General features: G+C 45.0%; 2 protein-coding genes across 4 annotated transcripts in view; both read left to right on the top strand.

Annotated features, from left to right (window-relative positions):
* Nucleotides 1-8,016, top strand: part of DNAJC6 (DnaJ heat shock protein family (Hsp40) member C6) — a 147,281-nt gene extending 139,265 nt beyond the window's left edge. For all 3 annotated transcript variants that reach the window (XM_077450542.1, XM_077450543.1, XM_077450541.1), the window contains one exon: nucleotides 205-8,016. In XM_077450542.1, the coding sequence (XP_077306668.1) occupies nucleotides 205-306 (102 nt within the window). In that variant the 3' untranslated portion in view covers nucleotides 307-8,016. The remainder of the gene's footprint in view (nucleotides 1-204) is intronic.
* Nucleotides 8,017-15,983: 7,967 nt separating this feature from the next.
* The window catches only part of LEPROT (leptin receptor overlapping transcript), a 37,457-nt gene continuing 25,792 nt past the window's right edge, over nucleotides 15,984-27,648 (top strand). The window contains exon 1 of the mRNA XM_077450540.1: nucleotides 15,984-16,110. Within this exon, the coding sequence (XP_077306666.1) occupies nucleotides 16,095-16,110 (16 nt within the window). The 5' untranslated portion in view covers nucleotides 15,984-16,094. The remainder of the gene's footprint in view (nucleotides 16,111-27,648) is intronic.

The raw sequence follows: 27,648 nt of genomic DNA, 5'->3' as shown, positions 1-27,648 counted from the left end.
AAAGAGGATTGTTTAACTGTTCAACCCCTTCTTTTATATTTTACCAAAACTTTGAATATCATATTGTATTTCTTTGCACAAATTAAAAAAATATATTGTTTTCTGAGGGTTTTAACCACTTTTTTTTTTTAAGTGAAGTTCTGCTTTAAGTTATTATTTGTTTCTGATTTTTAATAATAACCTTGATTTTGTTTTCTCTCGCAGGCCACAGGACAGCCATATGAACAATATGCAAAGATGATTTTTATGGAGCTAAACGACGCCTGGTCAGAATTTGATAACCAAGGACAAAAACCGTTATATTAACCATCGATCTGCAAATCCCTCCCGTAGCTTCCATCTAGTATAAGATCCATCCATGAACATTCAGATATCCTCTTGGGGTTTTATTTTTTATTTTTATTTTCTCTTTTTAGACACCTGAGTATGGTCTTAATTCAGTTTCCTCCCCGTGGAGGGGGAGATGTGACTTTTGCATTTTGCACTCTTCTCGTAGCAGTAATGATGGTTGTCTTATATCCCTCCTACCCGTATTTTTTAATTATATATTTATTTATTTATAACATGGGTTTTAAATGAAAGTCATGGAGCTCAAATGTTTACCTTATGGGGCAACTCCACTCAGAGGTCGTGTCTCCTTTTTTTTTTTTTTTTTTATCTTTTTTTTAGGTTTTTTTTTTCTTTTTTTTTTCTTTCTTTTTTAGCTAGAAGTTTGTCTCTCTGCCCTTTCCACAAGTCCCATAACAAAAGTGTCATTTTTGGTCTCCTCTGTTATCGATTGTTCTAAATTGTAGAGATGCCGCCACCAGCAGGCGGCGCTGTGACGCCTTCGTTAGGGATTGAAATGGCCACATAAGTCTGACTCAAAAGTAGATCTAAAGCTAAATTGTCATATATAACATTAAGCCCTTCTTTACATTGGAGTGACTTACACGTCAAATCACATGACAAGTCGCACCCTATGGCCGTGTTGAAATGGAAGTGACGCGGATTTTGAGGTGCCGCATCGATTTGAAAAAAAAAAAAAGTTCCTTCACTGCTTTTGGCGATTTTCTAGGTGCAGCCAAAGCACAGAGGTCTTCAAAGTCGCTTTGAAATCATGCGATTTTTGGGGGAAGTTGCGCAATTTCAAAGCCGCATTTAATCTGAACGAGGGCTTAAAGCTGAACTCTGATATTACCAAATATTGTCTAGTTTTTTTTTGGTTCTGCTTTGTGTATTTCCTCCAGATCTGTGCAGTAATCTAGTGTGAGACTTTACCTTTGTGCAGGAGCTCCCTATAATAGCGACCGCTCACTGGTGCCCTCTCTCCATGTGCAGGGTGACGGGTCTTGTCTCCACCCCCTGATGTAGTTTTCTGCAGACAGCCTGTAGAGGGCGGAGCCTGCTGAGCCCCTCCCACAGCTCTGCTCTCTCCTTGTGCAGGGTGACGGGTCTTGTCTCCGCCCCCTCATATAGTCCCTGCAAGCAGCCTGTAGTGGGTGGAGCCTGCTAGGCCCCTCACACAGCTCTGCTGTTTCCTTGTGCAGGGTGATGGGTCCTGCCTCCGCCCCCTCATGTAGTTTTCTGCAGACAGCCTGTAGAGGGCGGAGCCTGCTGAGCCCCTCCCACAGCTCTGCTCTCTCCTTGTGCAGGGTGACAGGTTTTGTCTCCGCCCCACCATCATGGTTCCTGCAAGCGGCCTGTAGTGGGTGGTGCCTGCTGAGCCCCTCCAGAACTCTGCTCTCTCTTTCATGCAGGGTTGACTGGTCTTGTCTCTGTGTCCTAATGTAGTTCCTGCAAGCAGCCTGTAGTGGATAGAGCCTGCTGGGCCCCTTCCAGAGCTCTGCTCTTTCCTTGTGCAGGGTGACGGGTCTTTTCTCCGCCCCCTCATGTAGTTTTTCTGCAGACAGCCTGTAGAGGGTGGAGCCTGCTGGGCCCCTCCCACAGCTCTGCTCTTTCCTTGTGAAGGGCGATGGGTCTTGTCTCCACCCCCTCATGTAGTTCCTGCAGGCAGCCTGTAGAGGGTGGAGTCTGCTGGGCCCCTCCCACAGCTCTGCTCTCTCTCCCTTTTGTGCAGGGTGAATGGTCTTGCAGGCCTTTGTTCAAGTACTGTTTGTTAAGGAGTGACAACTGTCACCCAAGTGAGCATCTATGCTGTTACCTTGTCACACATGTCACTATAGATGCAATACTCAGGCAAGGCCCAGCTTTGTCGCTCTCAGGCCCCATTCACACGCATTTTACTGCATTTTTTTTCGTGCGTTTTTTAGCATTTTTCTGCTCAAATGCAATACATAATTAAAAATAAATCCTAATAAATAATTATGATAAAATAAATAAAAGACCCTAACCCTAATTTTAAACCCTAACCGTAACACTATTATTAACCCCAAACCTTAAAGTTGTGTTCCACACAAAAAAAAAAAAATGTTTAAAATTCCTTAAAAAAAAAAAAAAACATTTGGAATTTTTTTTTTAACTTACCTCTAAATGCCTGTTGCTAAGGGGTCCCTCGTAGTCTGCCTCCTTCAGTGCCTGGGCTGGTGACATCACTTCCCCCTCGGCGCAGGAAGGGCTCAGCTCTGCCCCCCTCGGACACGTGACAGGTCCCAGATGACTGCATGCCCAATCGGGCAATGGCAATGGGTGCACGGCTGTGAAGCCACAGCCGGGTGCCCACAACTGCAATGCCGGCGCGGCCGAACGGAGGGGGGGACGAGCGGAGCTTCGACCCCCCCCCCACCACATCGCTGGACCCTGGAACGGGTAAGTGTCCGATTTATTAAAAGTCTGATCCTCCCCTTCTTTTACTGTCCCCAATCCATCATCTGGAGTACAGAGCCTTGGGGGACATTCCGCACATGCTCAGTTTGGTGTGTATTGATAGAGCGTGTTTTATTTTCTTGGGAGGGTGCATGTGATCGGCACAGGGCCAATCAGCACTGTCCAGACAGAGGGTCAGGGGTCCTGCAGCCTCATAGGAAAGTCAGAAGAGAATGAAATCTGCTTTAACCACACACTGATAGAAGTCACAAGACTGCTAAATACTGTTGACGAGAAAAGGTATTTAGCAGTTTATATTTACTAAAATTAATTGCATTTCCATGTTCTGTGTACTGTGGGAGACCAGATATAGTGAATGCAGGGTCCTGGGTTTACTATCACTTTAACCCCTAACCTTTCAAATAAAAGAAATAAAAAAAAAAAAAAAATACGTAAATAAAAAAAAATAAACCCCTAAATCCTTGAGGCTGGGTTCACACTTTTATGTGAATTGGATGCGGGTTTGAGCTGTAAGTCGCATACACACTAAGTGTGAACCCAACCTTACGAAAAAAAAGTATAAATAAATATAACAAATACATAATAAATAAAGGCGGATGAAGAAGCTGAAAGACATAGCAATCAAAGATGAAAAAGATGAAAATTTTTCTCTATTGGCTAATTAAAAAACACCAAAGCTCAAAAATGCTTTAAAAACACCATACACAAAAAAAAAGTCATAAAAAAACGCTCAACAACGAGACGCTCAGGTGTGAATGCAGCCTCGGGCAGCCGCTCCAGAGCAATCACATGCAGCTAACGGTGCAGTGAGGGCATGTAGACAGAAAGTGATTGAAAAAAGGGTGGGGGAGATCAGCAGTGCTGAGCTGCAAGAGAGGATAAAGAAGGTGGCAACAGTATTTTGTAATAAAAAAGAAAGTATAGTAATAGTTTTTGATACACAGTGCTTTATAAAACGAAATGTTGTCCTTTCGGGGTCTCGATTTCTAGTTAGTGGTGGGGAATATCTTACTGCTAAAATCCCTGAAATACATAAGTGGCCAGCACATGACTCGACTGACCAGTAATCACAAAAAAAAAAAATAATAACTTGGCCTTTAAACACAACCTAACACAGTGGGGTCTATAAAAATAAAAATAAAAAAATGTGCTCAAGCATTTGCACAGCATTCATAAATAATCCCCATAATGTGTCTAATATGCTTGGCAGCGTCATCTGGTGGCCATAATGCGGTATTTTTCTGATTTGAGGTATTTCAGGAAAATATGGAAACATGGCCACTAGATGGAGCTGACCATCATGAGAAATAAACCTATTAGACACAATACGTGGATAGTTTGTGACGGTTGTGTGAATGCTTGAAGCATATTTATAAATAGACCCCCATTTCATAACGATTATATGTGCCTCCACTTTTTTTTTTTTTATTGTTATCTTTGGCCAGATTGCATAAGCCAGGGGTCTTCAAAACTGTGGCACTCCAGTTGTTCAGGAACTACAATTTCCATCATGCCCAGTCATGTCTGCTAATGTCAGGGATTTACAATGCCTCATTGGACGTGTAGTTCCTGCAGGCAGCCTGTCATGGGTGGAGCCTGCTGAGCCCCTCCCACAGCTCTGCTCTCTCTCTCTCCTCTTGCAGGGTGACTGGTCTTGTTTTACAATGCCTCATTGGCCAGTCCATCACCTTTACCCTCAGCTTTTTTAGCAAGGCAGTGGTCATCTTGGAGGTGTGTTTGGGGTCGTTATCATGTTGGAATACTGCCCTGCGGCCCAGTCTCTGAAGGGAGGGGGTCATGCTCTGCTTCAGTATGTCACAGTACATGTTGGCATTCATGGTTCCCTCAATGAATTGTAGCTCCCCAATGCCGGTGTTGTGCCATCATATAGCGTCCGCCCCGTACTGCGCATGCGCAGTACGGAGCAGACGAAGCTTCGGAAAATCTCCGAAGTTGAACGGCGCCTGTGCCGTGAGTGGAGGTGGTAGCCCCACCATACATGCAGACTTAGGGTTGTGAATATTAGAGGGCCCCTCGCGGGCGAGCTTCGCTCGCCACGCTTCGCTCGCCACGCTTCGCTCGCCACGCTTCGGGCTCGGTCTTGCTGGGCTCGGCTCTTTTATATTCCTACTCTATGTCCACTTGGATAGTGGGGATAGAACCTGGACTCACGGCGCAGGCGCCATTCATCCTCGGCAATTTTTGGAATCTGTGTTGCTGTGTACTGCGCATGCGCAGTACACAGCGGACACTATCGGATGGAGGACCTTATATGACAAGACACCGGCAACACTCATGCAGCCCCAGACCATGACACTCCCACCACCATGCTTGACTGTAGGCAACACACACTTGTCTTTGTCCTCCTCACCTGGTTGCCGCCACACATGCCTGACACCATCTGACACCAAATAAGTTTATCTTGGTCTCATCAGACCACAGGACATGGTTCCCGTAATCCATGTTCTTAGTCTGCTTTTCTTCAGCAAACTGTTTGCGGACTTTCTTTTGCATCATCTTTAGAAGATGCTTCCTTCTGGGATGACAGCCATGCAGACCAATTTGATGCAGTGCGCGGCGTATGGTCTGAGCACTGACAGGCTGACCCCCCCCCCACCCCTTCAACCTCTGTAGCAATGCTGGCAGCACTCATACGTCTATTTCCCAAAGACAACCTCTGGATATGACGCTGAGCACGTGTGCTCAACTTCTTTGGTGGACCATGGCGAGGCCTGTTCTGAGTGGAACCTGTCCTGTTAAACCGCTGTATGGTCTTGGCCATCATGCTGCAGATCAGTTTAAGGGTCTTGACAATCTTCTTATAGCCTAGGCCAGTGATGGTGAACCTCGTCACCCCAGATGTTTTATAACTGCATTTCCCATGATGCTCAACTACACTGCAGAGTGCATGAGCATCATGGGAAATGTAGTTTCAAAACATCTGGGGTGCCAAGGTTCACCATCACTGGCCTAGGACATCTTTATGTAGAGCAACAATTCTTTTTTTCAGATCCTCAGAGAGTTCTTTGCCATGAGGTGCCATGTTGAACTTCCAGTGACCAGTATGAGTGAGTGAGAGTGACACCAAATTTAACACACCTGCTCCCCATTCACACCTGAGACCTTGTAACACTAAACAAGTCACATGACACCGGGGAGGGAAAATGGCTAATTGGGCCCAGTTTGGACATTTTCACTTGGTTGTACTCACTTTTGTTGCCAGCGGTTTAAACATCAATGGCTGTGTGTTGAGTTATTTTGAGGGGACAGAAAATTTACACTGTTATACAAGCTGTACACTCACTACTTTACATTGTAGACAAGTGTCATTTCTTCAGTGTTGTCACATGAAAAGATAGAAGGAAATATTTACAAAAAGGTGAGGGGTGTACTCACTTTTGTGAGATATTGTATATTTGTGTAGCAAGTGGACCGGCCACGGGCAGCCTTCTAGTCAGTAATCCAAGATCTCCTTCCTGAGTTTTACGGCATTTGACAGGTTTCGAGAAAGTCCACATTCCACCTACCTCCCCCCGATGCTTCATTTGTCTGTCTGAGCCACTGGAAACACCCAATACTTCTGGATATGAGGATCATGTGACCATCTTCCCTTCCTTCCAGGATGCAGCACTCAGGCTTGATTGTCCAATCACTGGGACGGAACACGTAGGGGAGGAGAGCAGGTCATTTTCTTTTGTGTAAGCTCAATGAACAATAAGTACTTCAGACCCATGGCTCTGATAGACTTTCACATTCAGGAACACTCCCGGACTTTGCCCCTGAGCGTGTGCATGCTTCCATTTCCAAAGTACTTTGTTTACAAACAAAGCAGCACTCACGCCGTCCCACTTCTCATGTAACCAAAGGCCTAGGCATGTAGTCACATGATTTCCATTGAACGGGAGTAGAGATCACACGACCAAATGCCTAGGCTTTGGCTCACCTTGTAGGAACAAAAGGGCGACCAGAGAAGCATTTTCTCCAGGCGAAGGTATTTTAGTTTTTTCTAATACTCTATAAAATTATTAAACATTTGAGTATAAGTCCAATAAATCAATTTAGAGCAAAAAAAATCGAATTAACGCTTATTCTCAACATAATTATTTTGTTATTCCACAATATTTAAAGGAGCCCTATTGCAACTAATCAGGAAAGTACAATTATTTTTATTTTTATTTTTTTCGGGACATATACACAATTTTAAGTCCCAAAGACAATCATTTTGTTTACGTTTATTTAAAATATTTTTTTCTGTTTCCTTTGTGTTTTTTTTTTTTTTATTTTATTTATATGTACAGTACCTCGTTAGGGGGTCTATGTATAAAAAAAAAATAAAAAAAATTCACACATCAAGAAAAAAATTCCTGTGCGATAATTTTCCTTTTGATTGTCAGCTCCATCTAGTGGCCTAATGCGGTATTTTCCTGATTGAACTACTTCTAGATTGTAAGCTCTAACGAGCAGGGCCCTCTGATTCCTCTCGTATCGAATTTTATTGTAACGGTGCTGTTTGCCCTAACGTTGTAAAGCGCTGCACAAACTGCTGGCGCTATATAAATCCTTTATATATATATATATATATATATATATATATATATATATATATATATATATATATATATAAAATTATAATATTAATAATAATAATTTCAGAAAAATACTGCATTATGGCCACTAGATGGAGCTTGACGATCATAGTAAATAAACATAATAGGGCAAAATATGGGGGATTGTGTGTGACAGCTGTGTGAATGTCTCGAGATTTTTATAAATAGACCCCTACGTGTCTATTGTTGCGTTTGGGTTTATATTCTATTTAATATTTAGGTAACGGTAAAACCTTCAAAGAGATGGCAGGTATTTTTTACTTTTCATATGCAACCCCACCCCCACCCAACTAATAAAACATAGGAGATACAAAACCATACAAGCCTCTCGATAATAGCAAACGAAGAGCTCAACCAATGAGCATTGAACAAAAAAAAAAAAAACATTGCTCGTCATATTTACTTGGAATGTGAATACTTATTCTGTGATTTGTTAAGTTTCTCATTTTCTGTTTGTAGATATTTCTTGTGTGTTCTGGACCTATATAATAAAACAAGAACGATCGATGTGTTGTATCCTTTTCTCCACTTAGGCTCTTTGCCGTGGTTCCATGGCTTTAGCATTGTGTAATAAAGTTTCGAGAATTTGAACTCTTAATAAAATGAATTGTTTTTATCATCCCGCAAAAAAAAAAAGTAACAATGTAACTGTTTAATATTTTTAACGAGAAAATTATTTTCATGCTTGTTTGTGGTTTGAAGCAATTAAACATGCGTTTTCTTTTCTTACAAAGCCTCTTTATGCATTTTTATGGCACACGTGCGGTAAGTATGGCGTTCTAATGCCCCGTACACACGGTCGGACATTCCGACCACAAAATCCGTAGTTTTTTTTTTTCAGACGGATTTTGTCGGAAACTTGTGTTGCATACACGCGGTCGCACAAAGTTGTCGGAAAATCTGATCGTTCTGAACGCGGTGACGTACAACACCTACGTCGGGGCTATAAACGGGCCACTAGCCAATAGCTTTCGTCTCGTTATTTATTCTGAGCATGTGCGTCAGTTTGTCCGTCGGAATTCTCTACACACGATCGGAATTTATGCGATCGGATTTTGTTGTCGGAAAATTTTAGATCCTGCTCTCAAACTTTGTGCGTCGGAAAATCCGACAGGAAAAATCCGACCCACAATCGGATTTTCCGACAACATAATCCGATCGGACTTTTTCCATCGGAATTTCCGTCCGTGTGTACGGGGCATTACAGTTTTGCGTTTTCTGGTGCTCTCTGGATTCTGACTACACAGAGGACTAGCAGGGAATGGAGCACTCCGCTGACTTACCTCCCCACCAGGTTATCCAAATTAGGTTCTGAACTTTAAATTTAACCACTTCAGCCCCAGAAGGTTTTACCCCCCCCCCCATTCATGACCAGGCCATTTTTTGTGATACAGCACTGCATAGCCTCTTGCCGACCAGTCACTACCATTATACTGCGGCAGGTTGGCTCGTTTCAGCGAATCGCCGTAACTGTACGTCGGCTCGGGAAGTCGCTTTTGTTGGGCGCGCTCCCATTGGCCAGCTGGGGAGCCAATCGGCATGCTCGATGTCCACCGGCCACCCGCGATCGTTTCCCCGCAGTGGCAGAACGGGGATCTGCCTGTGTAAACAAGGCAGATCTCCATTCTGACAGGGGAGATCACACAGATCCTGTCTTTCTGCTAAGAAGGAAGATGGATCTGTGTGTTTCCCCAGGAAGTCCATCCCCCATACAGTTAGTAAACACAATGAGGGAACATATTTAATCCCTTGATCGCCCCCTGATGTTAACCCCTTCCCTGCCAGTGTCATTAGTACAGTAACAGTGCATATTTTTAGCACTGATTATTGTATTAATGTCACTGGTTCGCCAAAAAGTGTACAAAATGTCAGGTGTCTGATCTGTCCGTCGCAATGCCGCAGTCCTGCTAAAAATCGCTGATCACCGCCATTACTAGTAAAAAATTATAATAATAAAATGCCATAAATCTATCCTCTATTTTGTAGACACTATAACTTTTGCACAAACCAATCAATATATGCTTGCGATTTTTTTTTTTCTTTACCAATAATATGTAGCAGAATACATAAAACAATAGGTATCCCCACGCCACCTGAATTGTGCAGTAAATAAATATATGGTTGCAGCAAACACTGACAGGGGTCAAACACCACCTAAAAAATAATACAAAATAACCCAATATATGGTGCTGCGCTCCAAAATTAAAGTGCTACTATAAACAGTAAAATCCTAACTGCATAAATTCATAAACATACAGATATGTGTGAAAGTAGCATAAATTCCAATATCGAGATAACTGTTTGCAGTTATCTCATTATTGGAATTTATGCTAGTTGCACATATATTTGTATGTTTATGATTTTATGCACTTAGGATTTTAAAGTTTATGGTAGCACTTTAATTTTGGAGCGCAGCACCATAGATTGGCTTATTATGTAGCAGAATACGTATCGGCCTAAACCAATGAATACATTTGTTTTTTGTTTATCTATTTGTTTGGAAATGTTTAATAGGAAAAAGTAAAAAAAAATATTTTTTGTTTCAAAATTGTGGCTCAATTTTTTTGTTTATAGCGCAAAAAAAAACAAAAAAAAAACGCAGAGGTGATCGAATACCACCAAAAGAAAGCTACTTGTTGGAAAAAGGGGACATCAATTTTGTTTGAGGACAGCATTGCGCGACCACGCGTCGGTCAGTTAAAACAACGCAGTGCCGTATCGCAAAAAATGGCCTGGTCAGGAAGTGGGTAAATCCTTCCGGGGCTGAAGCGGTTAACTGACAATTGCGCGGTCGTGTGTCGCTGCACCCAAATAAAATGTATGTCGTTCTTTTTTTTCCGACAAATAGAGCTTTCGTTTGGTGGTATTTGATCACCTCTGTGTTTTTTATTTTTTTGCGCTATAAACAAAAAAAGACACAATTTTGGGAAAAAAAAAAAGATTTTTTACTTTCTGCTAGAAAACCTATCCAATTAAAAAAAAAATGTAAAAGTCGAATTTAGGCCAATATGTTTTCTGCTACATATTTTTGGTAAAAAAAATCTCAATAAGTGCATATTGACTGGTTTGCGCAAAAGTTATCGCATCTACAAACCATGGGATATTTTTATGGAATTTTTTTCTTTTTATTTTATTTTACTAGTAATGGAAGCAATCAGCGATTTTTTAATGGGACTGCGACATTGGGGCAAACAAATCGGACACTAAGGGGTTTATTTACTAGAACTAGAGAGGGCAAAATTAGCCGCAATTCTGCATAGAACCCAATCAGCTTCCACGTTAGATTAGGTTAGAAGCAGATTGGTTTCTATGCAGAAATGTGACCAATTTTGTCCTCTCTAGCATTAGTAAATAAACTCCTAAGTGACACTTTTGACACCTTTTTTTTTTGGGGGGGGGGGGGACAAGTGACACTAATACATTAATCAGTGGTAAAAGAAAATATGCACTGTCACTGTACTAATGACACTGGCTGGGAAGGGGTTAAACATCGGGGGCGATCAATAAGAAACAAAGAGATCGGTTAGTAAAAGCAGCACATATTACACATTGTTAGGCACACATTTAACCCCTCGATCGCCCTAGATGTTAACCCCTTTCCAGCCACTGTCATTAGTACAGTGTATAGTATTATCACTGATCACTGCATTAATGTCACTGGTGATGTCAGTGGCAGTTAGTCCGTTCCCCCCAAGCGATTGTCAGTTAGTGTCAAATTGCCTGCCGCACTATCACAGCCCCACTATAAGTCGCTGATCACCGCCATTAGCAGTACAAAAAAAATAATAGTTAGCATTCCAGTATACTGTATATCCCATAGTTTGTAGACGCTATAACTATCACGCAAAACGAATCAATATACACTTACTGGGATTCTTTTTAAGACAAATAGCAGAATATATGTTGGGCAAAATTTATGAAAAAATTTGATTCTTTTTTATTTTATTATTTTAATTATTATTTATTTTATTTATCTTTTATTTTATTATTATATAGATGATCCAGGGAAAATCCAATTGCCTCTCTGGGATCAGGGAGGATTTTTACCCCTGCTGGAACAAATTGGAGAATGCTTTGTTGGGGGTTTTTTTTCGCCTTCCTCTGGAACAACTGTGGGTATAGGATTGGGTATATGGGATTGTATGTTTTATTTTTTATTTTTTTAGTTTATTTTTATTTTTTTTATGGTTGAACTAGATGGACTTGTGTCTTTTTTCAACCTGACTAACTATGCAACTATTATTGGATGTGTTTTATAGCAGAAAGTAAAAAATTCAGTTTTTTTTTTTTTTTTCAAAATGTTCAATCTTTTTACATTCATATAAAAAAAACAAAAAAAAAAAAACTAAAAAAAAAAAAAAATGAATAAGATCTAGTGGTCATCAAATACCACCAAAAGAAAGATTTTTTTTTTTTTTTAGTGTTTGGGTCTGGCATGAAGAAAAAGTAGCAACCCTATTTCACATATATGTGAATTGTATGTGGGTTTTCCCTCATCCAATTGGCATGACTGGCGAGTGTGCCTGGCTCTCAATGGAGGGGGTCCGCGATCCGCATTCAAAAAGGGTCCTGTACGTCTGCTGGTCAGATTCGGGTACGAATTCAGACAGAAATTTGGACCTGATGCGCACGTGAACTGGTGAACAGGGATGCACCGGACCCCAGGCAGAGATCCGCGGCCGCATATGTGTGAACCTAAAAGTGATAAAAAAAAAAATTAAAGGGCAGTGTAAAAAAAATAAAAAATAAAGTAAATAATAATAATATTTATTTTTTTAAAGCACCCCTGTCCCCTTGTGCTAGTGCACATATGTAGGTTGTGCCCGCAGATGTAAACAGTGTTTGCACCACAGGAGGTATCTCCACCAATGCTATAGCGAGAGCAATAATTCTAGCACTAGACCTCCTCTGTAACTCTAAACCGGTAACCTGCAGAAGTGACATGTTTGGTATCTATATACTCAGCGCAACATCATCTTTTATATTTTAACAAAAAATTGGGTATCACATTGCGTTTGTGTGCACTAAAATTCATTAAAGTGTATCTTGTCCTGAAATTTTGTATTTTTTTTGTGATAAACTGCTTCTCAAATACCATGCAACATAATCGTAGTTTGGTGCCATTCCATGGGCGTGTGCAATTTTAAAGCGTAACTTTATTTTTTTTTACATTTTACCAAAAAATAGGATTATGTATATATTGTAAACATGTGCAATTCTCCTCGTTCTGAACTTGTTTTTAGCGAATTTCGACAAAATATCCGAATTAACAAAAAATCGTTTTAACTATTTTTTTCTGAATATTCGTGAATGTGAAAATTCGTAAACCCGAGGATCCAAAAACCTGAAAATTCTAAAATCTGAAATAATGACTAACTAATAATAACTTAACTATTACTAACCAAAAAAAAAAAACACAATATATTAGACATGTGAACTGCCGAAAAAATTGGTTTCATTCGTTTTTTTTTGTAAATCCGAAAATAAGAAAGAAAATCTGAAAATTCGAAAGAATAGCTTACTACATAACTAATAACTAACTATTCAATTATAGGTATTGGAATCTCCTTTGAAATTTGGCCATTGGTGAATGTAATGAATACGAATTTATCCGAAATTATGAATTATCCGAAATAACGAATGCCGCATCTAAACGAATGGAACGTAACAAATTAATAATAATAATAAATAATTAAATTATTAAAAAAATATATTATTATTATAATTCATTTATTTTCCATTTGTTTAGATGCGGTATTACATAGTTACATAGTTAGTCAGGTTGAAAAAAGACACAAGTCCATCTAGTTCAACCAAAAAAATTTAAAATAAATACGATCGCATATGCATAATCCTACACCCACAGTTGATCCAGAGGAATGCTAAAAAAAAAAAACACTAATTTGCTCCAGCAGGGGAAAAAATTCCTTCCTGATCCCCCGAGAGGCAATTGGGTTTTCCCTCAACTTTACCTATAAATGTCAGTACCCAGTTATATTATGTACATTTAGGAAAAAATCCAGGCCTTTTTTTAAAGCAATCTACTGAGCTGGAAACAACCACCTCTGGAGAGTGTCTATTCCACATTTTCACAGCTCTTACTGTGAAGAAGCCTTTCCGTATTTGGAGATCAAATCTTTTATTCCTCTAGACATAAAGAGTACCTCCCTTGTCTTCTGTGATAACAATAAAGTAAATAACTCAACACAATTACCCTGCCAATACTCTGCATCACCATAGCGCATATTGCAGGAGCCTTTTTTTTGACGGGAGATACCATAAACAGCGGAGGGACAGCATATTTGTCATATTGTGCCTCGCTGTTGCTCCGCGGGTTTACAGCGAGGCACAATGTGACATCTAGGGTCTCCCTCCGCTGTTTGCACAGCATTAAATTGTGGCCGTGAAATGGTATTGTCTGTCAAAAAATAAACTTACGATGTGTGCATGCGCTATGGTGACGTCACTCCAGCTGATTGGCAACTCAGGTGGAGTGGCCTTCTGTTCTGCGCATGCGTGGGCACTTTTCGGCGGTGGGCACAAATCGATAGAACACAGGCATCATTCCGATTTATTTGTTTTTTTGCTGGCGATTCCCTGCACCGTTCAGCCACTCGATTGTTTTTACAGGCGGTGGGAGGAGCCTTGCGATCGGCGAGCGGGAGACGGAATCTGCCGGCGGCAGAAGTTTACTATAGAGCTTACCGAGGACCAGAAGGTCCCCGGTCATCTCTATGACTCTCGGAGGCCGGGGGCGGCATCATGACGTTACGTACAGCCATGGCAGATGTAAAAACTGACGTGTGTTTGGCTGGAAAGCCTGAGATCCCTTTTTCTTTTTTGATCGCAGGCTTTCCAGCCTAGAGGTCAGATGTGGGGACTTATTGACCCCACATCTCTCTGTAAATGTCATGTCATGTCATATTCCTATTACAAGGGATGTTTACATTCCTTGTAATAGGAATAAAAGTGATTAAAAAATAATAATAATTAAAGGGAAAGTGTAAAGATTAAAAAATGTAAATAAAATAGACATTAAAAAAAAAAGCGCTCCGATCTCCTTGTGCTCACACGCAGAAGCGAACGCATATGTATACAACTTTCACACCAGACATATGAGGTATCGCCATGAACATTAGAGCGAGAGCAATAATTCTAGGCTAAGAACTCCTCTGTAACTCGAAACATATATCCTGTAAAAAAATAATAAAAAATTAAAACGTCGCCTGTGGAGATTTTTTATTTTCCCACAAGTGTGCGCAATTTTTTAAAGCGCAACATGTTGGGTATCTAATTACTCGGCGTAACATTATCTTTCACATTATATAAAACAATCGGGCTAACGTTAGTGTTTTGCATTATTTTTTAATTCATGAAACTGTTTTTTTTGTTCCTCAAAAAATGCATTTGAAAAGTTGCTGCGCAAATACCATGTGAAATAAAAAGTTGCAACGACTACCATTTTATTCCCTAGGGTCTCTGCTAAAAAATAAAAAATGATTTTTACATGTAAGAGAGGAGGTCTGCTGCTTTATTTACATATAAATATATATATATATATATATATATATATAAAATAATAAAAAATGTTTTATATATATATATATATATATATATATATATATATATATATCTCAGTAAAAAAGTTAGATATAGATCTATAAAGATATATATATATATATATATATATATATATATATATATATATATATATAATAATAATAATAATAAAAAAGTTATATATATATATACATATAAAATAATAATAATAAAAAAGTTTATATATATATATATATATATATATATATTAAAATTGATGCCAGCCCATAAATTAAAAAATAATAACAATAAAAAAGTTTATATATATATATATATATATATATATATATATATATATATATATATAAAAATGTTATATATATATATATATATTTATAATATTTTTTTATTTTATATATATATATATATATATATATATATATATATATATATATATATATATATATATATATATATATATATATATATACATATACTTACTTTTTTTATTGCTATTATTTTTTCATTTATGGGCTGGCATCAATTTTACTTACATTTTCTTTCATATAATGTTTGGGGGTTCGGAGTCATTTTCTAGAAAACCAATGATGTGGGGAGGAGGTCTGGAATTGGCCTGGTATGGAAGTGGTTATTCTGCTGCCACAATACAGCAAAATAAATAATACTATGGACATTTTTTTATCATTATTCTACTTTTTATTTTTTCACTTTAGTTTCTGTCTCTCTCACACACAGGTACACTCCTCTCGGTCATATCACATTCCTCAGGTGAGGTGACACACAAGTCATGTGGCGAACCCATATCACAGTACACCCACAAGCCCTTTGTCTTTCCTGACAGACAGCGCAGCGACCAATAGCGGCTGAGCTACAGCTCCACCTTCTTGGCCAATAAGCTTCCAGCCCCTGGTAATCTGCCTGGCCGTCGCAGCAACAACATATGGGAGGGCGAAGAGACAGTCTCCGCCAATCAGCTGCTGGTTTAAACTTAAGTTACAGGGTGACTTGACCAATCTTGGTGGCAGGAAGGGGGTTGGCGGTCCAATCAGGTGGCTGCGTTGAGAGTTGCGTGGCTCTTCCTGTTTCCGGCGGCTGGCTGAGTGTCAGGAAGCTGGAAGTGTAAACAGAGAAGAGAGAGAGAGAGAGAGAGGCGGCTGCAACATGGCGGGGATAAAAGGTAATGTGTCCCGGGAGGAGGGCAGTGTCCTCAACTCAGGGCAGATCTCCTATAGGACAAGAGCCTCCATTATTCCACATAGGATTGTGCTCTCACCCTCTTCATACAACACACAGACCCCTCACCCCCCCACAGCTCTGTGATCACACACTGACATCCAGGTGATGACAGGCCCACTCAGCACTCATCTGCATGTTTTACATCAGTACCTGCAGGACAGAAGCAGGTAAGGATCTGCTGTAAACTCCTGTCCTGTGCGTGAGGACTTTAAAAAAAACTTTTTACTTTTCCCCTCTTCAGTTTTATAAGTTGTGGAGAGAGATAACGTATCAGTCAGGTTTTTATTTATGTGGGTGACCCCATTGGAGGAAGTTTTTCCCACTTCCTGTCCCTGTGACACCCTTGAAATGGGGGGTCATCATGGCACAGACCACCATGAAGACTTTGTAGGAATTTCAAGTAGAACTAAAGACAAAATCCCCACTTTTTTTTTTTGGTAGCGTAAAGGAGGGTTATATCCTGTGGTGTATATGTATAGATTGTAAGCTCTTCTGAGCAGGGCCCTCTTAATCCTCTTGTATTTAATTGTATTGTAACTGTATTGTCTCCCTTTTATATTTTAAAGCGCTGCATAAATTGCTGGCGCTATATAAATCCTGAATAATAATAATAATATATATATATTTGCCCCATTGTGGAGACTTCCCTTCACTTCCTGTCCCATATCCAAATCAGGAAGTGAGACTTTGTTGGAATTACAAATAGAACTAGAGACAAAACCATTATTATTATTATTATTATTATTTCTATTATTATTAAAATATATAGTTTTTAATAGCGTAACGGAAGGTTATATCCCATGTTTTTTTTTTTTTCTTCACTTCCTGTCCCATATCTGCAACAGGATGTAAGAGAAAATCCCTCCAAAGTGATGGAATCCACAGATGTAGTGTTCCTATTATAAATAATACATTTCCCCTATATTCCTGTGTTTTGTTTTTGTTGTTTGTTTTTTCCATTTTGGATATAGCAAAGGAGGGTTATAACCCCTTTCAGATTTTTTTTTTTTTTTTTTTTTTTTTTTTTTTTGCCATCTGTGTACCATTGTGGAGATTTCCCTTCACTTCCTGTTCCATATCCAGACCAGGAAGTGAGAGGAAATTCCTTGAAAGTGACGGAGTATCTGGTTGTCACCAGAATTGTTTTCCTCATTGGATAATTTCCCCTCTATTACTGTGCCCCCCCATCTGTCTCCCATTAGGGAGATTTCTCTTCACTTCCTGTTCCATATCCAGACCAGGAAGTGAGAGGAAATTCCTTGAAAGTGACGGAGTATCTGGTTGTCACCAGAATTGTTTTCCCCATTAGATAATTTCCCCTCTATTACTGTGCCCACCCCCCCCCCCCCCATCTGTCTCCCATTAGGGAGATTTCTCTTCACTTCCTGTCCCATATCTGTAACAGGAAGCAACAGGAAATCCCTCCAAAGTGATGGGGTATATTCCTGTGTTTTTTTTTGCTTTTGTTTTTACATTTGGATATATCCAAATCAGGAAGTGAGAGGAAATCCCTGGAAAGTGATGGAGTATCTGGTTGTCACAAGAATTGGTGTCCCCACTGAATAATTTCCCCTCTATTACTGTGTTGTTTTTTTCCCCATCTGTGTCCCATTAGGGAGATTTCCCTTCACTTCCTATCCCATATCTGCAACAGGAAGTAAGAGGAAATCCCTCCAAAGAGATGGAATCCCCAGATGTAGTGTTAGAACATTTCCCCTCTTCTGTTTTTTATTTTATTTTATTTTTTGGGTAGCGTAAGGGAGGGTTATAACCCCTGTTAGATTTTTTTTGTCTCTGTGTCCCATTGTGGAGACTTACCTTTTATTTTCTGTCCCATAGCCAAATCAGGAAGTGAGACTTTGTTGGAATTACTCATAGAACTAGAGACAAAACTTTTTTTTATATTTATTTTTTTAATAGAGTAAAGGAAGGTTATATCCCAGGTGTTTCCCCCCCCCCCCCCATCTGTCTTCCATTAGGGAGATTTCTCTTCACTTCCTGTCCCATATCTGCAACAGGAAATCCCCCCCCCCCCCCCCCCCCCCCCAAGTGATGAAATCCTCAGATGTATTGTCCCTATTAAAAATAATTTTTTTTATTTGTTTATTTCCATTTTGGATATAGCAAGGGAGGGTTATAACCCCTGTCAGATTTTTTTTTTTGCCACCTTGTCCCATTGTGGAGATTTCCCTTTACTTCCTGTCCCATAGCCAAAACAGGAAGTGAGAGGAAATCCCTCCAAAGTAAGGGAATCCCTGGTTGTCACCAGATCTGATGTCCCCATTGGATGATTTCACCTCTACTACTGTTTTTTTTTTGGGGGGGTGGGTTCTTTTTGTTTTTGCCATCAGTGTCCCATGGGGAAGATTTTCCTTTACTTCCTGTCCCATAGCCAAAACAGGAAGTGAGAGGAAATCCATTGAAAATGGAGGAGTTCCTAGTTGTCACCAGAACCAGTGTCCCCATTGGATGATTTTTTTTTTTTTTTTTTTTTTTTTTTTTGTTTGCCTTCTGTATTCTATCAGGCTGGATTCACACCGATGGCATTTTTAGTGCTTTTTGCATTTTACAGATTTGCACTACAGAACGTGTTCCATAGGAAACCGTGATAAATGGACTGTAGTGCAAATCTGCAAAATGCACTAAAACTGCATAGGTGTGAATCCAGCCTTAGGGAAATTTCTCTTCATTTCCTCTCCCATATTCACAACAGGAAGTGATGGATTCCCCAGATGTTAGTGTTCCTATTGGAAAATGTCCCCTCTATTCCTGTTTTTTGTGGATATAGCAAGGGAGGGTTTTAACCACTTGCCGACCGCCGCACGCCGATGTACGTCGGCAGAATGGCACGGGCAGGCATAAGGGCTTACATGTACGTCCCTTGCCTCCCGCGGGTCGGGGGCCCGATCGGGCCCCCGCCCGGTGCCTGCGGCGGTCGGTATTCGTTCGGGAGCGATCCCGGACGAGGGGACGGCCATTCATTCATGGCCACCCCCTCGCGATCGCTCCCGACGAATGAAAATGTCCGGTGACATCACTTCCTCTCCTGTAATGTAAACACAGGAGAGGAAGTGATGTATTCTCTCCTCCGTGTCGGTAGTTTTCGTTCCGGCACCGAGGAGAGAGGATCGGTGAGTTGCACAAGCACTACACTACACAGTAGAACATGCCAGGCACACTCACACCCCCCCTTTACCCTCCGATCACCCCCCAATTACCCCTGCCCCCCCAGTCACAGTGACACCAATTGCTTTTTTTTTTTTTTTTTGCATTGGTGTCATTTGTGACTGTAATAACTGTTAGGGCAGTTAGGGTTAGCCCCCTTTAGTTCTAATGTGCCCCCCTAACCCCCCCAATAAAGGTTTAACCCCGTGATCACCCCCCGTCGCCAGTGTCACTAAGGCTGGGTTCACATTGCAGCGGTTTATGAGAACGAATGTGATTCGCACCGCACTGCAGTGCAAATCACATCCGATCTCTGTGCGATTCGAGTTCAGCCATTCGCCACACCCGCCGCACCCGCCGCAAATTCGCACGGGACCCTTTTTTTGGCCCGCAGCAGAATCGGATCGCATGGGTGTTCACACCATGCGATCCGAGTTTGCAGATCGCACTGCGATATGCGAACTGATCTGGGGGTGTCAGTAACATTTCACTGACACTCCCAGCAGTTCGCATAGGGCAGTGTGAACTGCCGCCGGGAGGCATGTGATGCGGGAACCCGCCGCGGATTCGTGGCGTTCCCGCATCGCTCCAGTGTGAACCCAGCCTAATAAGCGATCATTTTTCTGATCGCCGTATTAGTGTCACAGGTGACGCTAGTTAGGCAGGTAGGTATTTAGGTTCGCCGCAGCTTTTTATAGCGCCAGGGACCCCCATATACTACCGCATAAAGCCCCCTGATTGCCCCCTAGTTAACCCTTTCACCAGTGATCACCATATAACTGTTACAGGTGACGCTGGTTGGTTAGTTATTTTTTTATAGTTTCAGGGCACTCGCCATTTATTACCTAATAAAGGTTTAACCCCCTGATCACCCGGCGGGTGTCATTTGTGACTAATAACTGTTAGGGCAGTTAGGGTTAGCCCCCTTTAGTTCTAAGGTACCCCCCTAACCCCCCCAATAAAGGTTTAACCCCGTGATCACCCCCCGTCGCCAGTGTCATTAAGGCTGGGTTCACATTGCAGCGGTTTATGAGAACGGATGTGATTCGCACCGCACTGCAGTGCAAATCACATCCGATCTCTGTGCGATTCGAGTTCAGCCATACAGATAGTATGGCTGAATTCGTGTCGCACCCGCCGCAAACTCGCACGGGACCCTTTTTTTGGTCCGCAGCAGAATCGGATCGCATGGGTGTTCACACCATGCGATCCGAGTTTGCAGATCGCACTGCGATATGCGAACTGATCTGGGGGTGTCATTAACATTTCACTGACACTCCCAGCAGTTCGCATAGGGCAGTGTGAACTGCCGCCGGGAGGCATGTGATGCGGGAACCCGCCGCGGATTCGTGGCATTCCCGCATCGCTCCAGTGTGAACCCAGCCTAATAAGCGATCGTTTTTTTGATCGCTGTATTAGTGTCACAGGTGACGCTAGTTAGGCAGGTAGGTATTTAGGTTCGCCGCAGCTTTTTATAGCGCCAGGGACCCCCATATACTACCGCATAAAGCCCCCTGATTGCCCCCTAGTTAACCCTTTCACCAGTGATCACCATATAACTGTTACAGGTGACGCTGATTGGTTAGTTATTTTTTTTATAGTTTCAGGGCACCCGCCATTTATTACCTAGTCTCACTAGTGTACCCCTAAATTTAGGGGTGTCTACTTTCCAAAATGGGGTCATTTGGGGGGGGTTTGTGCCATCTTGGCATTTTATGGCCTTCAAAACTGTAACGCCCTTAGAAAGCCTGAAGGCGGTGCTTGGTTTTCGGGGCCCCGTACGCGGCTAGGCTCCCAAAAAGTCCCACATATGTGGTATCCCCGTACTCCGGAGAAGCAGCAGAATTTATTTTGGGGTGTCATTTCACATATGCCCATGGCATGCGTGAGCAATATATCATTTAGTGACAACTTTGTGAAAAAAAAAAAAAGTTTGTAATTTTCCCGCAACTTGTGGCAAAATATAAAATATTCCATGGACTCAACATGCCTCTCAGCAAATAGCTTGGGGTGTCTACTTTCTAAAATGGGGTCATTTGTGGGGGTTTTGTGCCATCTTGGCATTTTATGGCCTTCAAAACTGTAATAGGTAGTGAGGCGTGAAATCAAAAATTTACGCCCTTAGAAAGCCTGAAGGCGGTGCTTGGTTTTCGGGGCCCCGTACGCGGCTAGGCTCCCAAAAAGTCCCACATATGTGGTATCCCCGTACTCAGGAGAAGCAGCAGAATTTATTTTGGGGTGTCATTTCACATATGCCCATAGCATGTGTGAGCAATATATCATTTAGTGACAACTTTGTGTAAAAAAAAAAAAAAAAATTTTTTTTTTGTCATTATTTAATCGCTTGAGGCAAAAAAATAAAATATTCAATGGGCTCAACATGCCACTTATCAATTTCCTCAGGGGGTCTACTTTCCAAAATGGGGTCATTTGGGGGGGTTTTGTACTGCCCTGCCATTTTAGCACCTCAAGAAATGAGATAGGCAGTCGTAAACTAAAAGCTGCGTAAATTCCAGAAAACGTACCTTAGTTTGTAGATGTGACAACTTTTGCGCAAACCAATAAATATACAATTATTGACTTTTTTTTTTACCAAAGACATGTGGCTGAATACATTTTGGCCTAAATGTATGACTAAAATTGAGTTTATTGGATTTTTCTAATAACAAAAAGTAGAAAATATCATTTTTTTTCAAAATTTGCGGTCTTTTTACGTTTATATCGCAAAAAATAAAAATCGCAGAGGCAATCAAATACCATCAAAAGAAAGCTCTATTTGTGGGAAGAAAAGGACGCAAATTTTGTTTGGGTACAACATTGCATGACCGCGCAATTACCAGTTAAAGCAGCGCAGTGCCAAAGTGTAAAAAGACCTCTGGTCATTTACCAGCAAAATGGTCCGGTCTGAAAGTGGTTAACCACCCTGGTCAGATTTTCTTTTTTTTGCCATCTGTGTTCCGTTGGGGGAGATTTCCTTTCACTTCCTGTCCCATAACCAAAACAGAAAGTGAAGGACTCCCTGGCAGTCACCAGGACCACCAGAACTGGTGTCCCCAGTGAATGATTTCTCCTCTGTTCCTGTTCTGGTGACAACAGACAGCAATAAAAACTGACAGGGGGTCCACTCTGTCTCCACTCTATCGAAAAACGTAAAAAAAAAAAAAAAAAATGTTGCCTTTATTTATACTTTTCAAGCATGGCACTCGCCATCACATGTTGGCGTTATTTATGGCAAACACAGCCTGCCTGGGAACACCCCCTCCTCCAGACTGACATCCACCTGTCAAGGTGATATTTGCAAAACTCCTCCCACTGTTTGCATCAGGGCTGAGCGGTCCCGAGAGAAGTCCTGAGGGAGGGTACTATGATGTCATCAGGAAGCCATGTACACCCCCCCCGCTGGACCCTCCCACCATGTGTACACCCCCCCGCTGGACCCTCCCACCATGTGTACACCCCCCCCGCTGAACCCTCCCACCATGTGTACCCCCCCCCCCCCCGCTGGACCCTCCCACCATGTGTACCCCCCCCCCCGCTGGACCCTCCCACCATGTGTACCCCCCCCCCCCCCGCTGGACCCTCCCACCATGTGTACCCCCCCCCCCGCTGGACCCTCCCACCATGTGTACCCCCCCCCGCTGGACCCTCCCACCATGTGTACCCCCCCCCCCGCTGGACCCTCCTACCATGTGTACCCCCCCCCCCCCGCTGGACCCTCCCACCATGTGTACCCCCCCCCCGCTGGACCCTCCCACCATGTGTACCCCCCCCCCCACTGGACCCTCCCACCATGTGTACCCCCCCCCCCGCTGGACCCTCCCACCATGTGTACCCCCCCCCCGCTGGACCCTCCCACCATGTGTACCCCCCCCCCCGCTGGACCCTCCCACCATGTGTACCCCCCCGCTGGACCCTCCCACCATGTGTACCCCCCCGCTGGACCCTCCCACCATGTGTACCCCCCCGCTGGACCCTCCCACCATGTGTACCCCCCCGCTGGACCCTCCCACCATGTGTACCCCCCCGCTGGACCCTCCCACCATGTGTACCCCCCCCGCTGGACCCTCCCACCATGTGTACCCCCCCCGCTGGACCCTCCCACCATGTGTACCCCCCCCACTGGACCCTCCCACCATGTGTACCCCCCCCCCTGGACCCTCCCACCATGTACAACACCCTCGCTGTACCCCCCCCCCCGCTGGACCCTCCCACCATGTACACCCCCCCCCCCCGCTGGACCCTCCCACCATGTGTACCCCCCCCCGCTGGACCCTCCCACCATGTGTACCCCCCCCGCTGGACCCTCCCACCATGTGTACCCCCCCCCCCCGCTGGACCCTCCCACCATGTGTACCCCCCCCCCCGCTGGACCCTCCCACCATGTGTACCCCCCCCCGCTGGACCCTCACACCATGTGTACCCCCCCCCCCCCGCTGGACCCTTACACCATGTGTACCCCCCCCCCCCGCTGGACCCTCCCACCATGTGTACCCCCCCTCGCTGGACCCTCCCACCATGTGTACCCCCCCTCGCTGGACCCTCCCACCATGTGTACCCTCCCTCGCTGGACCCTCCCACCATGTGTACCCCCCCTCGCTGGACCCTCCCACCATGTGTACCCCCCCCCGCTGGACCCTCCCACCATGTGTACCCCCCCCGCTGGACCCTCCCACCATGTGTACCCCCCCCGCTGGACCCTCCCACCATGTGTACCCCCCCCACTGGACCCTCCCACCATGTGTACCCCCCCCACTGGACCCTCCCACCATGTGTACCCCCCCACTGGACCCTCCCACCATGTGTACCCCCCCACTGGACCCTCCCACCATGTGTACCCCCCCACTGGACCCTCCCACCATGTGTAACCCCCCACTGGACCCTCCCACCATGTGTACCCCCCCACTGGACCCTCCCACCATGTGTACCCCCCCTCCCTGGACCCTCCCACCATGTACAACCCCCTCGCTGTACACCCCCCCCCCCCGCTGGACCCTCCCACCATGTACACCCCCCCCCCCCCCGCTGGACCCTCCCACCATGTGTACCCCCCCCCCGCTGGACCCTCCCACCATGTGTACCCCCCCCCCCGCTGGACCCTCCCACCATGTGTACCCCCCCCCCCCCGCTGGACCCTCCCACCATGTGTACCCCCCCCCCCCGCTGGACCCTCCCACCATGTGTACCCCCCCCCCCGCTGGACCCTCCCACCATGTGTACCCCCCCGCTGGACCCTCACACCATGTGTACCCCCCCCCCCCGCTGGACCCTCACACCATGTGTACCCCCCCCCCCCCGCTGGACCCTTACACCATGTGTACCCCCCCTCGCTGGACCCTCCCACCATGTGTACCCCCCCTCGCTGGACCCTCCCACCATGTGTACCCCCCCTCGCTGGACCCTCCCACCATGTGTACCCCCCCTCGCTGGACCCTCCCACCATGTGTACCCCCCCCGCTGGACCCTCCCACCATGTGTACCCCCCCGCTGGACCCTCCCACCATGTGTACCCCCCCCCCCCCGCTGGACCCTCCCACCATGTGTACCCCCCCCCCCCGCTGGACCCTCCCACCATGTGTACCCCCCCCCCCCCGCTGGACCCTCCCACCATGTGTACCCCCCCCCCGCTGGACCCTCCCACCATGTGTACCCCCCCCCCGCTGGACCCTCCCACCATGTGTACCCCCCCCCCGCTGGACCCTCCCACCATGTGTACCCCCCCCGCTGGACCCTCCCACCATGTGTACCCCCCCCGCTGGACCCTCCCACCATGTGTACCCCCCCGCTGGACCCTCCCACCATGTGTACCCCCCCCCGCTGGACCCTCCCACCATGTGTACCCCCCCCCCCGCTGGACCCTCCCACCATGTGTACCCCCCCCCCCCCCCGCTGGACCCTCCTACCATGTGTACCCCCCCCCCCCCCGCTGGACCCTCACACCATGTGTACCCCCCCCCCCCGCTGGACCCTTACACCATGTGTACCCCCCCTCGCTGGACCCTTACACCATGTGTACCCCCCCTCGCTGGACCCTTACACCATGTGTACCCCCCCTCGCTGGACCCTTACACCATGTGTACCCCCCCTCGCTGGACCCTTACACCATGTGTACCCCCCCTCGCTGGACCCTTACACCATGTGTACCCCCCCTCGCTGGACCCTTACACCATGTGTACCCCCCCTCGCTGGACCCTTACACCATGTGTACCCCCCCTCGCTGGACCCTTACACCATGTGTACCCCCCCTCGCTGGACCCTTACACCATGTGTACCCCCCCTCGCTGGACCCTTACACCATGTGTACCCCCCCTCGCTGGACCCTTACACCATGTGTACCCCCCCTCGCTGGACCCTTACACCATGTGTACCCCCCCTCGCTGGACCCTTACACCATGTGTACCCCCCCTCCCTGGTCCCTCCCACCATGTACAACCCCCTCGCTGTACCCCCCCCCCCCCCCCCCCGCTGGACCCTCCCACCATGTACACCTACCTCCCACCAGCTTTCTCCCTGCATTATATAGTGACCCAAAGAGACTCGACGATGACTAAATGAGTACTGTAATAAAAATGGAAAGGCTTTAGTAGAAAAAAAAAATAGAGGGGGTGGGGGAACCAGGAAAGACAAAAATTACAATTCACATAAACTACAGCTTTAATGGATCTCTTTATGTCCATGACGATGATCTGCTTGGATTTGCACAGTGCACCTTTCACAGGAGTGTTCTGTTTCCCGGTAATCACCTGAGATAGTTCAAAGTTCTCAAAGAAAAAAAAGAAAAAGACAGGTGTGAAGCTCAGAGATTTTCCTCTCACTTCCTGTTTTGGCAATCCAGTCTCCAGAAGAGAGGAAACCTGCTTTGTGGGGGAGGTAATAATTCTGTCATATAAGTGATTAACCACTTCCCTACCAGGCCTATTCTGACATTTCTCAGGACCCTGATGTAGCTGCAGATTCCACCGCCCATGCCCCGCTTAGGTTCCTGCGTCCTGTCGGCTGGCGGGGGCCGCTTAGCCGGCCATGCTGGTATCATCTCCGGTTCTTCCAGGTGCAGAGTGTGGCGTTAAGGGAGCGGGGCTTCTGCGTTCCAGCAGGAGGGAGTAACGAGGGCATACTTCCGGCGGAACCGTGTCATCAGGGGCCGCCACGAGAGAAGGTTCCTGTCTCTTGGGCACAGCGGTGTGTGTGTGTACAGGTGTTCATAGTGGTGGAAAAGGTTCAGAGAGACTGAGCAAACACCAGGGACCGTGGAGGGTACAGGTGGACTCCAGTTCAGCAGGCTCCGACACCTCTCGGGTAAGTGTGGCGAGGGTAGACCATGGCTTACACTGGGGGGGGGGGTTCAGGGTCCTTTAGACATAAAAAGCCCTACCTGGGTGGGGAGCCACAGGTGATAGGCTGGGCACTTCCTAGACTTATCCTAACACAGTGGTGGTGTGGCTCAGGGCTACATACTAATGGGAGATTGCCTTTTTTGATTTCAGGCCAAACAGGATAGAACCCGGTTGCAGCTGCCTAGGAAAAAATGGGCCGTATGTGGGACTAAGGCGCCAATTGGGAAAAGACAATTTGCCCCGAGTGTGTCAGCAGCCTGGTCAAGGATGATTCAGTGGCAGCGTGTCACCAAATCCTGACATCTGTTAAAGAAGAGATTTCATCCACATTCCAGTCCTTCAAGGGAATGATGGATCGGATGCAGGGTCCCTCTTCATCCTTACTCAGGGCAGTGAGTATGCCTTCCCTATCCCAGCCTAGTCAGGAGGATGGGGGGGATAGGGAGAGGGTACCTAGGTCGCTAGCTTGGCTTCAGCATCCAACTCTGAGGGGGCAGGAGGATACCTCCAGGGGGTCCAGATATAAATTATCTCTGGACGATGTGGGGGATCTTCTAAAAGCGATCTATGACATAAAGTCTAAAAACCGTAGAGGTGATCAAATACCACCAAAAGAAGAAAGCTCTATTTGTGGGGGAAAAAAAAGGACCTCGACTTTCTTTGGATACAGCATCACAAAACCGCGCAATTGTTTAACCTCCTCACGCCCGCTGTCATATGACTTGACGGACTTTGAGCTACAGACCTCATTCAGATATTGCCGTTTTTCAGCCGGTGATTCCCTACACCATAAGAAGGATCATAGCGGCTGTTCCGCCTCTTGATTGTTCTCGCGGGAGGCGAGAGCGGACGTTCCCCCCCCCGCCACCCTCCGGTGCTTCTACCAACTCGCCGCTATGATCCGCGAGTTGGACAGAGGATTCACCGGCCCCGGATGTTGAAGATAGAGATTTCTGGCGGACCAGATGGTCGCTGGAGTCTCT

The sequence above is a fragment of the Lithobates pipiens genome, unplaced genomic scaffold (genome assembly GCF_037356315.1).
Source record: "Lithobates pipiens isolate NorthernLeopardFrog02 unplaced genomic scaffold, aLitPip1_a1.2 Scaffold_23, whole genome shotgun sequence".
Taxonomy (NCBI): domain Eukaryota; kingdom Metazoa; phylum Chordata; class Amphibia; order Anura; family Ranidae; genus Lithobates; species Lithobates pipiens.
The sequence above is the reverse complement of the archived record's forward strand: the minus strand, read 5'-3'. Positions and strand labels throughout refer to the sequence as shown.